At 46.6% G+C, this 12500-nt stretch overlaps 1 protein-coding gene across 1 annotated transcript in view; it reads right to left on the reverse strand.

The window, feature by feature from the left end:
- The window catches only part of LOC310788609 (neurabin-2-like), an 84947-nt gene that overhangs the window by 7908 nt on the left and 64539 nt on the right, over nucleotides 1-12500 (reverse strand). The window contains exons 12-15 of the mRNA XM_083650136.1: nucleotides 9989-10132; nucleotides 4105-4158; nucleotides 2308-2439; nucleotides 529-626 (exon numbers count right to left, since the gene is read on the reverse strand). Coding sequence (XP_083506262.1) covers nucleotides 529-626; nucleotides 2308-2439; nucleotides 4105-4158; nucleotides 9989-10132 — 428 coding nt within the window. The remainder of the gene's footprint in view (nucleotides 1-528; nucleotides 627-2307; nucleotides 2440-4104; nucleotides 4159-9988; nucleotides 10133-12500) is intronic.

Below are 12500 nucleotides of genomic sequence, written 5' to 3' on the forward strand. Positions count from 1 at the left end.
AGCAGCCGATAACGATGATGATGTGCCGACATCATCATCGTTCATCCCTAGCTTGGTTTAGTTTACTCCGTTCAACCGTTTCTTTCTCTCTTTCCCTCAAACACCCCCCCCCCCTTACTAACACCCCCCCCCCTTACTAACACCCCCCCCTACTCACCCCCCCCCTTACTAACACCCCCCCCCTTACTAACACACCCCCCTACTCACCCCCCCCCCCTTACTAACACCCCCCCCCTTACTAACACACCCCCCTACTCACCCCCCCCTTACTAACACCCCCCCCCTTACTAACACCCCCCCCCCCTTACTAACACACCCCCCTACTCACCCCCCCCCTTACTAACACCCCCCCCCCTTACTAACACACCCCCCTACTCACCCCCCCCTTACTAACACCCCCCCCCCCTTACTAACACCCCCCCTACTCACCCCCCCCCCCTTACTAACACCCCCCTTCCCTACTAACACCCCCCCCCCTTACTAACACCCCCCTCTCCTCTAACACCCCTCCCCCCCCCCCCCCCTTACTTCTGCTGATAGTCTTTGATGAGTCTCTTGGCTTTGCTGTATTTCCTCTCCAGGGTTTGGTACTGAGCCTGGGTCTCCTTCAGGTGCTCGTCCACTGCCTGCAACACACACGCACGCACGCACGCACGCACGCACGCGCACGCACGCACGCACACACACACACACACACACACACACACACACACACACACACACACACACACACACACACACACAGTGACTACGTTTACATGGACGGAAATAATCCGACTACTGACCTTAATCTAAATAAGAATCTAATCTAAATAATTTTTCTGCGTTTACATGAGTTGCTTATAGAATATTCCATTCATAGGATGTCAAAGTCACGCTACCGTGAGTTTTCCCATGGGGCCTAAGGCCTTTCCTAAAATCCTTAAAATAGTTTTACCTGGTGAAACCAAGACATTCAGCTATATTTAGAATCATGAGAGAAAATATAACATGTCATTCCAGGAGGGGGGGTGGTGTCATTTTGGCCCGAGTGAAATGTTCTTTTAAAGGAGAATTCCGTTTTTTAACAGCCTGGACCTTATTTAGTTAATTTATGTTATACTACTCACCCAACGACAGAACTTTCTGAAACGACTCTGTATAAAGCTAGAACGCGCCACGAAACGGCCTGGAACAGAGGCCGTAGGGGCACCTGCAAAGCATGTATTTACGTGCTGTAAATAGCTTATTTTCTGCCACGCACCAGCTCATATCCTGATCATATCATAGAGACACTCAGAAAATGCTGCTTGGTCCACTGACAGCTGAGGTCTCAACTCTCAGGTGATGTGAGACTCTGGCAGGACTTGGTTACACAGTGAAGTGATGTGAGACTCAGGCAGGACTTGGTTACACAGTCGCCTGATGTGGAAAACAGCACAGGAGGCTGACAGAAGTAAATAGAGCGTCTCACAGTTATGCCAGTATCATATAATAAGGATATGAGAGTATCACATAATAAGGATATGAGAGTATCATATAATAAGGATATGAGAGTATCATATAATAAGGATATGAGAGTATCATATAATAAGGATATGAGAGTATCATATAATAAGGATATGAGCCACTGCGTGGCAGAAAATAAGCTATTTACAGGACGTTACAGGACGTTTCCTCTGTTCCAGGTCGATGCTCGGCGCGTTCTAGCTTTATAAAGCTTTCAAAAATGTCTGTTCTGCATGAGTTGTAAAGGAGAGATAAAGCTGGAAATAAGGGTTGTAAAAAAAGTTTAAATCCTGTGGGGTCTACTTGCCACTCAGCATGTAGAGTTCTTCTCTGTGTAATAAGTCACCTGACACTCAGCATGTAGAGTTCTTCTCTGTGTAATAAGTCACCTGACACTCAGCATGTAGAGTTCCTCTCTGTGTAATAAGTCACCTGACACTCAGCATGTAGAGTTCTTCTCTGTGTAATAAGTCACCTGACACTCAGCATGTAGAGTTCTTCTCTGTGTAATAAGTCACCTGACACTCAGCATGTAGAGTTCTTCTCTGTGTAATAAGTCACCTGACACTCAGCATGTAGAGTTCCTCTCTGTGTAATAAGTCACCTGACACTCAGCATGTAGAGTTCTTCTCTGTGTAATAAGTCACCTGACACTCAGCATGTAGAGTTCTTCTCTGTGTAATAAGTCACCTGACACTCAGCATGTAGAGTTCTTCTCTGTGTAATAAGTCACCTGACACTCAGCATGTAGAGTTCTTCTCTGTGTAATAAGTCACCTGACACTCAGCATGTAGAGTTCCTCTCTGTGTAATAAGTCACCTGACACAGGGACTGCGCCTCCATCCAGTAGCCCTCCAGCTTCTCCATCCTCTCCTTGTTTTCTCTGAGGTTTTGCTCCAACTGAGCGCGCTCCATCCTCCACCGCAGCTTCTCCTGCTCCGCATGACCCAGCTAGAATCAAGTCAACACAACACCATGACATGCTACAATACACTGTCCTGTACATTATAACTATGGGTGCAGTGGAGAGTAGAGTGTACCACCTTTATTGAAGTCAAGTGTTTTTATTGTTTGTGTGTGTGTGTGTGTGGTGTGTGTGTGTGTCATAGTGATGAAACTTGAATCAAAAAGGTGCAACTGTTTACTCAAAATGTTTATTTTGTTCATATTGGTGTGGCTTGGGAGGTAGAGCGGATTGTCCACTAATCGCTTTGGATAAGAGACGTTGGTGGTTCGATCCCTGCCTCCTCCAGTCTGCAAGTGTCCTTCGTAGGGTTGGGTTGATATGTCAAAATCTAAATTTTCCAACCGGCCAGTGTCAGCTCATCAACCGGCCAGTGCCGATATATTTAAGCAATATCACACGAGAGGGAGTGCATTGTTGGCTAATATTGGCACTGCTGTGATTCGGTCGCAGGCACGAGGCCGCAGGCCGAGTGCCGTAGATAATCACAGCAGTGCCAATATTAGCCAACAATGCACGACCTCGAGTGTGATATTGCTTTTATACAACAGTTCTATTAAACAAAGCTGATTAAAAAAAAATGACAAAAAGCTGAGAAAATAGATGATTTCTGTATTTATTCCTCCGCCAACAAAAATAGTCCCCCCAGCTTTCCCTTTGCAGAAAATGTAGCCTAATCAGACCCGCCTGGTCAGGAGGAGGCGTAGCGCCTGCCTGTAACAGAGATCTCCGTGTCTTATCAGCGGAGACCGTTTTGAGTCCTTACCCTGATCGTCGTAACACAGCCAGTTCTCCGTCTTTTGAAGCATGCTGTTAGATTACAACGAACTAGTTGTGTGGCTTAGCCTTCCAAAATGTTGCCGTTAGTTTTTTAGAATGCAATACATAGAATTGGGAACGTTACATTCAATTTCATTCAGACTGTCTTTCTGGCTCAATCGCCGCCATTTTTCCCCCGGAGCGAGCGAGGGAGAGAGGAGGGAGGGTGTTTTACAGTAGTGGCTGAGAGAGCGTAGTGGCACAGTGCTCCAAGCAGGTCGCGAGGCACATTTTTTGCAACATCATCCAATCAGGGGGCATTCCCTGGCAATTCACATGGACGCGCATTGCTACGACCAGCATACTGACCAGACGTAAGCCGTGTTGGTGCAACAGGCGTAAGTCCATGGTCTTATAAGACCGACGTAGGAGTTACGACCAGGCATAGTTAAGACCAGTTGGTGCAACCGGCCCCTGGAGGTTTCTGCATTAGAATGTTGCTCCCCCTCGTCCTCTTCTGATGAGCATTCATAGTTTAAGTCAAAAGTTATGTTAGGAAAAAAATCCATCTTTGCGCTCTCGGTTACGCTTTGAATGACGTTCAATGTAACGTGGCTGGTGTTTGTTTTGTTGATTAGAGCAGCTGTGAAGCGGAGTGATATAGCCTACCCTACACACAGTGAAGCGCCAGTGCATTATCGTGAAATATAGGCACTCGTAAGATCCCTCTTGTCCAATCAAATTGCTCGGCCGGAACTACCTGTTGTATAATTGTGCATATATAATGTAATGTATTATGTGTGTGCAACACCTGCAGGGGGCAGGGCCGTGGGGGAATCCCCCACTCGCCAGACGCAATTAACTGGGTCTTACTGTCACTACGTTAGTCTTACCTTCCTCTTTAGCAGCTGAATCTCTGCCTGGGTTACTGCATGCTTAATCTGGAGCTGAGAGAGAGAGAGAGAGAGAGAGAGAGAGAGAGAGAGAGAGAGAGAGAGAGAGAGAGAGAGAGAGAGAGAGAGGGAGAGAGAGAGAGAGAGAGAGAGAGAGAGGGGGGGAGAGAGAGAGAGAGAGAGAGAGAGAGAGAGGGGGGGAGAGAGAGAGAGAGGGAGAGAGAGAGAGGGAGAGAGAGAGGGGGAGAGAGAGAGAAATCCCAGACAACATTATCATCTACTTCTGAAGTAAAAAGTTAGAAAACCAACTTACTAGATTCTACAGAGTCCAGGAGTGACCATCGAGAGACAAATTATTTATTTTGTGTCCACAATTTAGCGTAACATTCTCACAATATGCAATTCAAGCTCTCTTTTTCTGTGTGCACAAGATACAATTAGTTCCCTCGATTTCCTCTTTACGTGCACACAAATTGCCAAAACGTGCCCTGGGAACAGTGACATCATGCTCACAATATATACATGAACCTATGGCAGGGGTTCCCAAACGTTTTCATCTTGGGACCCAAAACATACATTTTGTGTCTCCCTGGGACCCAAAATAAAAAAACAACAACATACGGTAATGAGTTGCCATGACGACCAGTTGGCGACCACCCCTCACGGGTCCGTGACCCAAGTTGGGTCCCGGCCCATAGTTTAGGAAACACCGGCCTATGGCGTACAGTACCACTGGCAGAATCAAAAAATATTGAGTTCACAATTTAATCTAACGTGCACGTTTTAGTCCATTCGTGTGCACGAGATACAATCTATTCCCTCCATTTCGTTCAACTGTGCCAATATAATGGGCTGACTTCCTGTTGGGTTTAGGTTAGGGATGTTCGATATTGGCTTTTTTACCGATATCCGATATCCGATAATGTCCAACTCTTAATTTCCGATACCGATATCAACCGATACCGATATAAGCGGGCTTTTTTTCCACCAAAATTTCACGTAACAAGTTACATAATGTAGCTTAATGTAGCTGAAGAGTTTAAAGTCCCTGGAAACCAAAATCCACAAAAACGTTCTAACTATGTTATTTAGGGTCTTATGTTAGTAATTTTGTGCCTCCGAAATTATTATACATTACTTTCAACCCAAAGCCTTAAAATCGCCACTTTTCTACAAGATTCTACAAAGTACTTCCTCATTGAAGACAGCAGTGCGCGAGGTGCTAAAACGCAGGAGCTTATGACGTCATAAGCTCTATATAACCTTTGTACATGCGCGCAATCCCCACCCACCCTCCTTTTGTCCGTCCGTTCTTTGCCCCCAGTGACAGCGCTCCCTCGCTGTCCGTCTCCCTCCCACTCTGTGTGCCGTCTGCCAAGCGCTATGCTTCTCTCTCTCTCTCTCTCTCTCTCTCTCTCTCTCTCTTTCTCTCTCTCTCTCTCTCTCTCTCTCTCTCTTTCTCTCTCTCTCTCTCTCTCTCTCTCTCTCGGGACTAGTGAGAGAGAGAGCGAGAGACACACAGGCTGGTGGCTCACACACACACACACACACACACACACACACACACACTCGCGAGTGCTGTGTAACTCGATCTCTTTCTCCGTTTCCCTCCCCCCTCTGTCTCGCGCTCTCTCTCTCTCGGAAAACATGCTGCAGATGGGACACGCCCACACAGTCCGCGGGAGAAATACACTCTAAAAAATAATGATTTTCTCATGAGTTTTGCCAGACTGTCAAACCTAAATTTATATACTTTGCGACGTTCATCATCGTTCAAATTTGGCTGGTGGCTTATTAACATAGGGTCCTGTGATGTGATGAACTCAAAATGCTAAATAATAAAGAAATATTTCTGGTTTCCAGGGACTTTAATATGCATGTTGTGTTAAAATTGTAAGTGTTAGAGAAGCAAGCTTGTGACCAGAGGGTCGTCGGTTCAATCCACGGGACCGGCAGGGTCGTCGGTTCAATCCACGGGACCGGCAGGATAAATCTGAGTAGGTAAAGTGAAAAGGCAGCGCTTGCCCCTCCCTCATTACCACCACTGAGGTGCCCTTGAGCAAGGCCCTTAACCCCAACCGCTCCAGTGGAGCTGCTCAGTGGCCAACAGATCAGACTGTGGTTGTACTGGTCAGCTTCCAGGTATGAATGTGTGTGTGAATGTGAACAGGGCACTCCTGAAAAAGAGAGCATTGCTCTCAGTGAGACTCCCCCTGTATTTAAAAAAAAAAAAAAAAAAAATCGGCATGAAAACCGATACCGATATTTTCCGATATCGATTTTTTATGCTAATATCGGCCGATAATATCGGTAGGCCGATAATATCGGACATCCCTAGTTTAGGTCATGGCACCAAGAGACTTTTTTGCAAGTCTGAAGTGGACATGATACATGTGCCGTGCGAATTTCATACCTGTGTAGGTGAAACGTAATGCGAGGGGTAGTTTGTTGAAATTTTGCAGGGGGCGCTATCGAGCCATTTTGCCACACTCATGCGCAAACAGCTTGCAAAAGTCTATTGAGTGATGCGAAAAACGCAGAAAATCGAACCTGTTCCGGAAACTTTAACCCATTGATACCTGATGCAGCATTTGCGTGTATATCCCTCATTTGTGTGCGTATCCCTTTAAGACCGCGAACCGCGTTAACGCGGTTTGCGGTCTTAAAGGGATACACACACAAATGCTGCATCAGGTATCAATGGGTTAATGACGGACGAAAGTTTCAGAGTAAGTGTGTAAACGTGAGTGACACAACATGAGGTCGTATTTCTTTCAAAACGTGCGACAATTCAGGACGAAAAATACAGACTTGGTGTGCAAAAGCCTTAAAGGAGGACTTACCCCCTAGATATGTATCAGAACAGTGATTTGAAAATACCTATGGAAAAAACCAAGAAATGACATATGCTCTTGTCTATACTAGACTCTTTGGCTGTGTTCAAGTCAAGATTTCTTTTCGGAAATCGACGCCATTACAGTTTGCCTACTGCCTCAAAAATAATTTATTTGAGAGGGGCAATATCTTTATAAATATCAACAACTAGCCAACGCTGGTGGCCTGTTTGGAAACAGCTTTGCTCAAAATGGTTGAAAGTTATATCAATTTGGTAAGTCAGTGGCGAACTAGAAATTTAATTATTTTTCTGCATGTATCTCTATGGCAGCGTGTCAAACTACGTTACGAGAGCAAAGTGACGTGGGCTCGTTACAGCAGCACACCGCACAATAGGACAAACCTCTCGCTCTGGGGTAACACAATGCGAAATTTCTCCACGTAATTCCCTCGTCTAACTAGAGATAAACCGCGCAATGAAATCCGTTTTTAATTTGCGTTTTGGGGCTTTTCGTGATTCTTGTTAAAAGTTGCAGCACCTCTGATTTTTCCTCTCAGGGCGCAGGCAATGCAGGGCAGAGCTCTTCTCCTCCTCACAGACTGTTCTCATGCAAATCCCCCCGAGGAGCACACACACACAGACAGAGCCAGTCGCTCTGCTCTGCTGACTTGATTTCCTGAAAAGTTGGCGTTGCTTGTACACAGTGACGATATTATATTAGCTGATATGTTTAGAGAAGCTTTGTCACGTTGTCACGTCGTAGTATAGCGTCCGCTAAACTGCGATGAGATTTGTTTGCTGAAATGTCAGACTGTTGAAAGCCCCCGCCTCTCACTGCTGCTGTGTGCTGCTGCTGTGTGCTGCTGCTGCGCGCGCCCCCGCGGGTGCATGAGAGAGCAGACTCTCCCGTTTGACTGGCCGAGAGAAAGTGCTTCCAAGTCGGACTGATAGCCGCGGAAATGTCAGACTGTGCTCTCTCTGCTCTGGCCGAGTCCGAGAGAGCCCAGCTGCTGCTGCGCGCGCCCCCGGAGCTTGGGGCTAGTGCATGAGGTTTACAGTACGACTCTCTCCCGCCTGCTCCCGCCTGCCTGGGCTGGAGACAGTGCTTCCAACTCGGACTGATAATATAAACATCATCATTCGAGCTTATCCAGGTAAGATATTAACTCATTCACCGCCAATGACGTCTTTGACGTGTTATCAGAAATAGCCCTCCCCGCCAATGACGTGTTTGACGTGTTTTTGTTTTTATTACTGCAGGGCGTAGTTTAAACACTTCCCCAGCCTGTCACATGGTATCAGGTCCCTAGCATCTAAGACAACACATGAACAAACACATACCGCAGCTGTTGTTTTGAAATTGAGCAAGAGGAAAAGCAGAAAACGGGTAACGCTTCCTTGTGCAGACAGGAGAAACGCCATTGAAACGCGCCTCGGCGCGCTGCACGAGCTGGAGTCGCCTTCCTCTGTGCCAGCCGGGAGAAAGTAATCAAGAGATGTGTTTGATCATCGGAGGAATGAGGAAATGATCGATCAGTTTGCGAGGGCGGTGAGGACGTGTTGAATAGCCGAGGGGAAAACGGGAACGATCAGATAGCAGGGAGGATATGACAGGGAGACATGGACGAGGACGGGTGCAAAATAAACACACAACAGCAAGGCACAAGGCAGAAGCGGCAATCACAGCAGCCCGCTGTCCTTTCTCAAGAGCTATTCAGTTCATGAAATCGCTGGGCTGCGTGCCCTCCAGTGTTGCTCCTGGCCAATCCCAGCGCCACAGGGCGTGGTTATTGCTTATCCTATGTGGGGTTAGAAATCTAAAAGGGGGATCGGGGATCGTGTGTGTGTGTGTGTGTGTGTGTGTGTGTGTGTCTGTCTGTCTGTCTGTCGGTGTGTCTGTCTGTCTGTCTGTCTGTCTGTCTGTCTGTCTGTCTGCACACTCACACCGAGTAAACTGTATTGTTGAATGTAAAAAAAAAGCACTTCATGTGTATATATATATATATATATATATTTTTTTTTGTCATTTGTGTCCTAACGAATAATATTTACATGTCTGATGTCAATACAGTTCAAAATAAAAGAATTGAGAGTGAGTTCTGCCTGAGATTGTGCCCTAAACAACAAAAATTGCCTTTTCTCCTGTTTATTTTCTCAGGGAGAACTTTTGGGGGAAAACAGGGTGTATATAAATGGCTATAAGTAGAGTACAGAACATGCTAAAAGCTCACTTTTTTTTTCCTGGTGAACCCAGAGACGTACATCTTCATTTTGAGGTATTGCAAATCACTCTGGTGCTAATAGATAATTTACTGTGGGTCTTGAAAGATGACCAACAATTATGAAAATCTTTGGCCTGTGCTAAATATTGGCAGTCCTAAACTGGCGGTGAATGAGTTAATAAAGTAGTGACACATTCAGCGGGAAACGAACTATAATTAAGACATGTGCCAACTTTGACGACGTTTGGTTCAGTATTTTAAGAGCAAACTTCAATAGGAATAGGCTTGGAGTTCTGAGGAGCCGAAAGGGTACAGGGGGGGTAGGGGAGTAATTACGGTATCTTGAAATCCCATAGTCTTTGGGAACACTGTGACGTCAGTGTGTTCCTAATATCCCATTCATTTGAGAAAAAAAAAAAGCAGTGTTCCACCCTTAGAGGGCGCTTATGCCAGATATGCTGCTGAAAAATGATACAAATGGTAAAATGGCAACAGTTTGGTGTCAAATGTGGAAATTCTGACCAGAATTCTTCACACATCACCCCCAAAGTCATATATATTGGTTAAAAGTGTTTTGGTGTTTTGGAGGTAAGTCCTCCTTTAAGGTCTGTGCTCTCAAAACAGTCTGCATACCAACTCACTAGACCTAAACTGCACACTTTAATAAAATCAAGAGAACAAATTACACACACACACACACACACACACACACACACACACACACACACACACACACACACACACACACACACACACACACACACACACACACACACACACACACACACACACACACACACACACACACACACACACACACACACACCTCTTTGAACTTGTGGGCCAGCTTGTCGGGGTCCAGCTCCAGAGGAGACAGCATGTCCTGGCTCTCTGCCAGGTCAAACACCTCGATGGAGTTGGGAAACATCGGACTCATCTCCTCGTCCTCGTCTGTCGCGTACTCTCCGGTCTGCAGAGAGAGAGACAGACAGGTGAGAGAGACAGACAGACAGGTGAGAGAGAGAGACAGACAGGTGAGAGAGACAGACAGACAGGTGAGAGAGACAGACAGACAGGTGAGAGAGACAGACAGGTGAGAGAGAGAGACAGATAGGTGAGAGAGACAGACAGGTGAGAGAGACAGACAGACATGCCTCCTACAATTGTGCAGTCGCCAGCCACTTCAGCGAGGAGTTTCACCGGCAGGACATAGCACGTTGGAGGATCACGCTATTTCCCCAGTTGCCCTCCACCCGAACAGGCGCCCCAACCGCCCAGAGGAGCAGCCAAGACTCATACCCCACGGCCAATTGTACCTGTATGGACGCCCGACCAAGTATCACAAGGGGCTCAAACCTGCAACCCTCATGTTGGTGGGCAGGGAATCTAGCTAGGCTTGCCACGGTAGTCGGTGTTACCGGTGTTACACGGTAGTGCTGGATACACCGATTACATAACGTGCCCACCGGTAACGCCTTTGTTTTTATGGAGGAAGAATTGAAAGGAAAACTCTGCAGTTTCAGCGCCGGTGTAAATAACAAGCGCTCCCTCTCGGCTGCAGTGTGGCTCCGCTGTTCTGGTTAGACCAGCAACTAACGTTAGTTAACGCTATGCATCTTATGAACACAAATGATGCCCTCCTCATACACATGTACTGTAGGTAAGACCCTTAGCTAAGCCTGCATGCGTGTGCATACTGTTGTCACTGCGGGCCATCTCTGGAAATGTGCCTTTTTTTCCACAGCGAAAAGTCAATGCTAACTTAGCATCAATGCTAGCGGGAGGGAGGACTTACCAGCATTCAGTCATTGCCTGGTTACTGCTGCTTGCTGGTATTGTTAATCCCATGTCAGAAAAAGTCTCCAGGTGTGTCGCTAACGTTAGTTTCTTTTGAGAAAGATTGTCTCCAAGGGCGTCTGAAAAGTTGTCTGGAGTCAGATGCAGCCATGAGTTGTGATGCAGCAGTGTTGTGACTGAGCGTTCAAGCTAACGTTAGTACTTTAAACAGCAGCAGTGTTGTGACTGAACGTCCAAGCTAACGTTAGTACGTCTAGACTGTGAGGACAGTGGAGGAGTTTGTTTCATTCTGCTCCGTCTTGTCTCTATGACCCTACGGTTAAAGCACAGACTCTTGCTTACTTTAAAACTTTTATTATCAACATTCATAAAACGTAACGTTCGCTCTAGTCTAGTGATCATGATGAGAATATCAGACTGGTGTCTCACTGTTATTGTCCCCCGGAACAACATGCACTAGTAGGAACTAACAATCCTATCCTTTTAATTCTTCTTTTTTCTACGGTGTCACCGGTAACACCGATGTTGTTGTCACGTGTCTATTATTTACATTTATGGGAAAATGTCCACACCGTGGCATCCCTAAATCTAGCGCTGCACTACCCGGACACCCAGAGGTATCATCATGTGTGACGTGGTGACGTCATCTGTAGCACAGGACCCCAAACGCAACCTTTGGTTTATATCAGGATTCAGGCGGCTTCCAAAACAACACGTTTCCGTTGTTCTGCTAAAAGCATCCAGGCGCTCGATAGCGTTTGTCTCCTTCTGCGTTACAAAGTGAATTAGTTTCACATTAGCTGACTGAGGGCAGCCATGTCTGTCCAGACTCAACAAGCAGCAGCAGCACTTCATATATCACTGTGTGAGGAAACCACCATCTACTGTCTCTTCAGTGTTTCTGACCAACCTGCTCTCACTGGTCTCACATGATGTGAGGAAACCACCATCTACTGTAGGGGTGGGCAACATTGTTTTTCCTGAGGGCCATACTGACTTACATCAAGTAAGTGAAGGGCCACACATTGCAGATCATACCTGCCAACACTCCTGATTTTCGCGGGAGTCTCTCTATTTTTAACCCTCTCCTGTTGTGATTGGTAATTTCTTGTTAATCTCCTGATATAATAGTGATACAAATCCAATGGCTGAAGCAGATGAGATTTATTAACATAATTCTGCCTTTGGTTCAAGAAATCACCAGGTGGAGCAAGCCGTTCACTGACGGAGAATCACCAGGTGGAGCAAGACGTTCACTGACGGAGAATCACCAGGTGGAGCAAGACGTTCACTGACGGAGAATCACCAGGTGGAGCAAGACGTTCACTGACGGAGAATCACCAGGTGGAGCAAGCCGTTCACTGACGGAGAATCACCAGGTGGAGCAAGACGTTCACTGACGGAGAATCACCAGGTGGAGCAAGACGTTCACTGACGGAGAATCACCAGGTGGAGCAAGACGTTCACTGACGGAGAATCACCAGGTGGAGCAAGACGTTCACTGACGGAGAATCACCAGGTGGAGCAAGACGTTCACTGAC

The sequence above is a fragment of the Poromitra crassiceps genome, assembly GCF_964638095.1.
Source record: "Poromitra crassiceps genome assembly, chromosome: 13".
In the NCBI taxonomy this organism is placed as follows: domain Eukaryota; kingdom Metazoa; phylum Chordata; class Actinopteri; order Beryciformes; family Melamphaidae; genus Poromitra; species Poromitra crassiceps.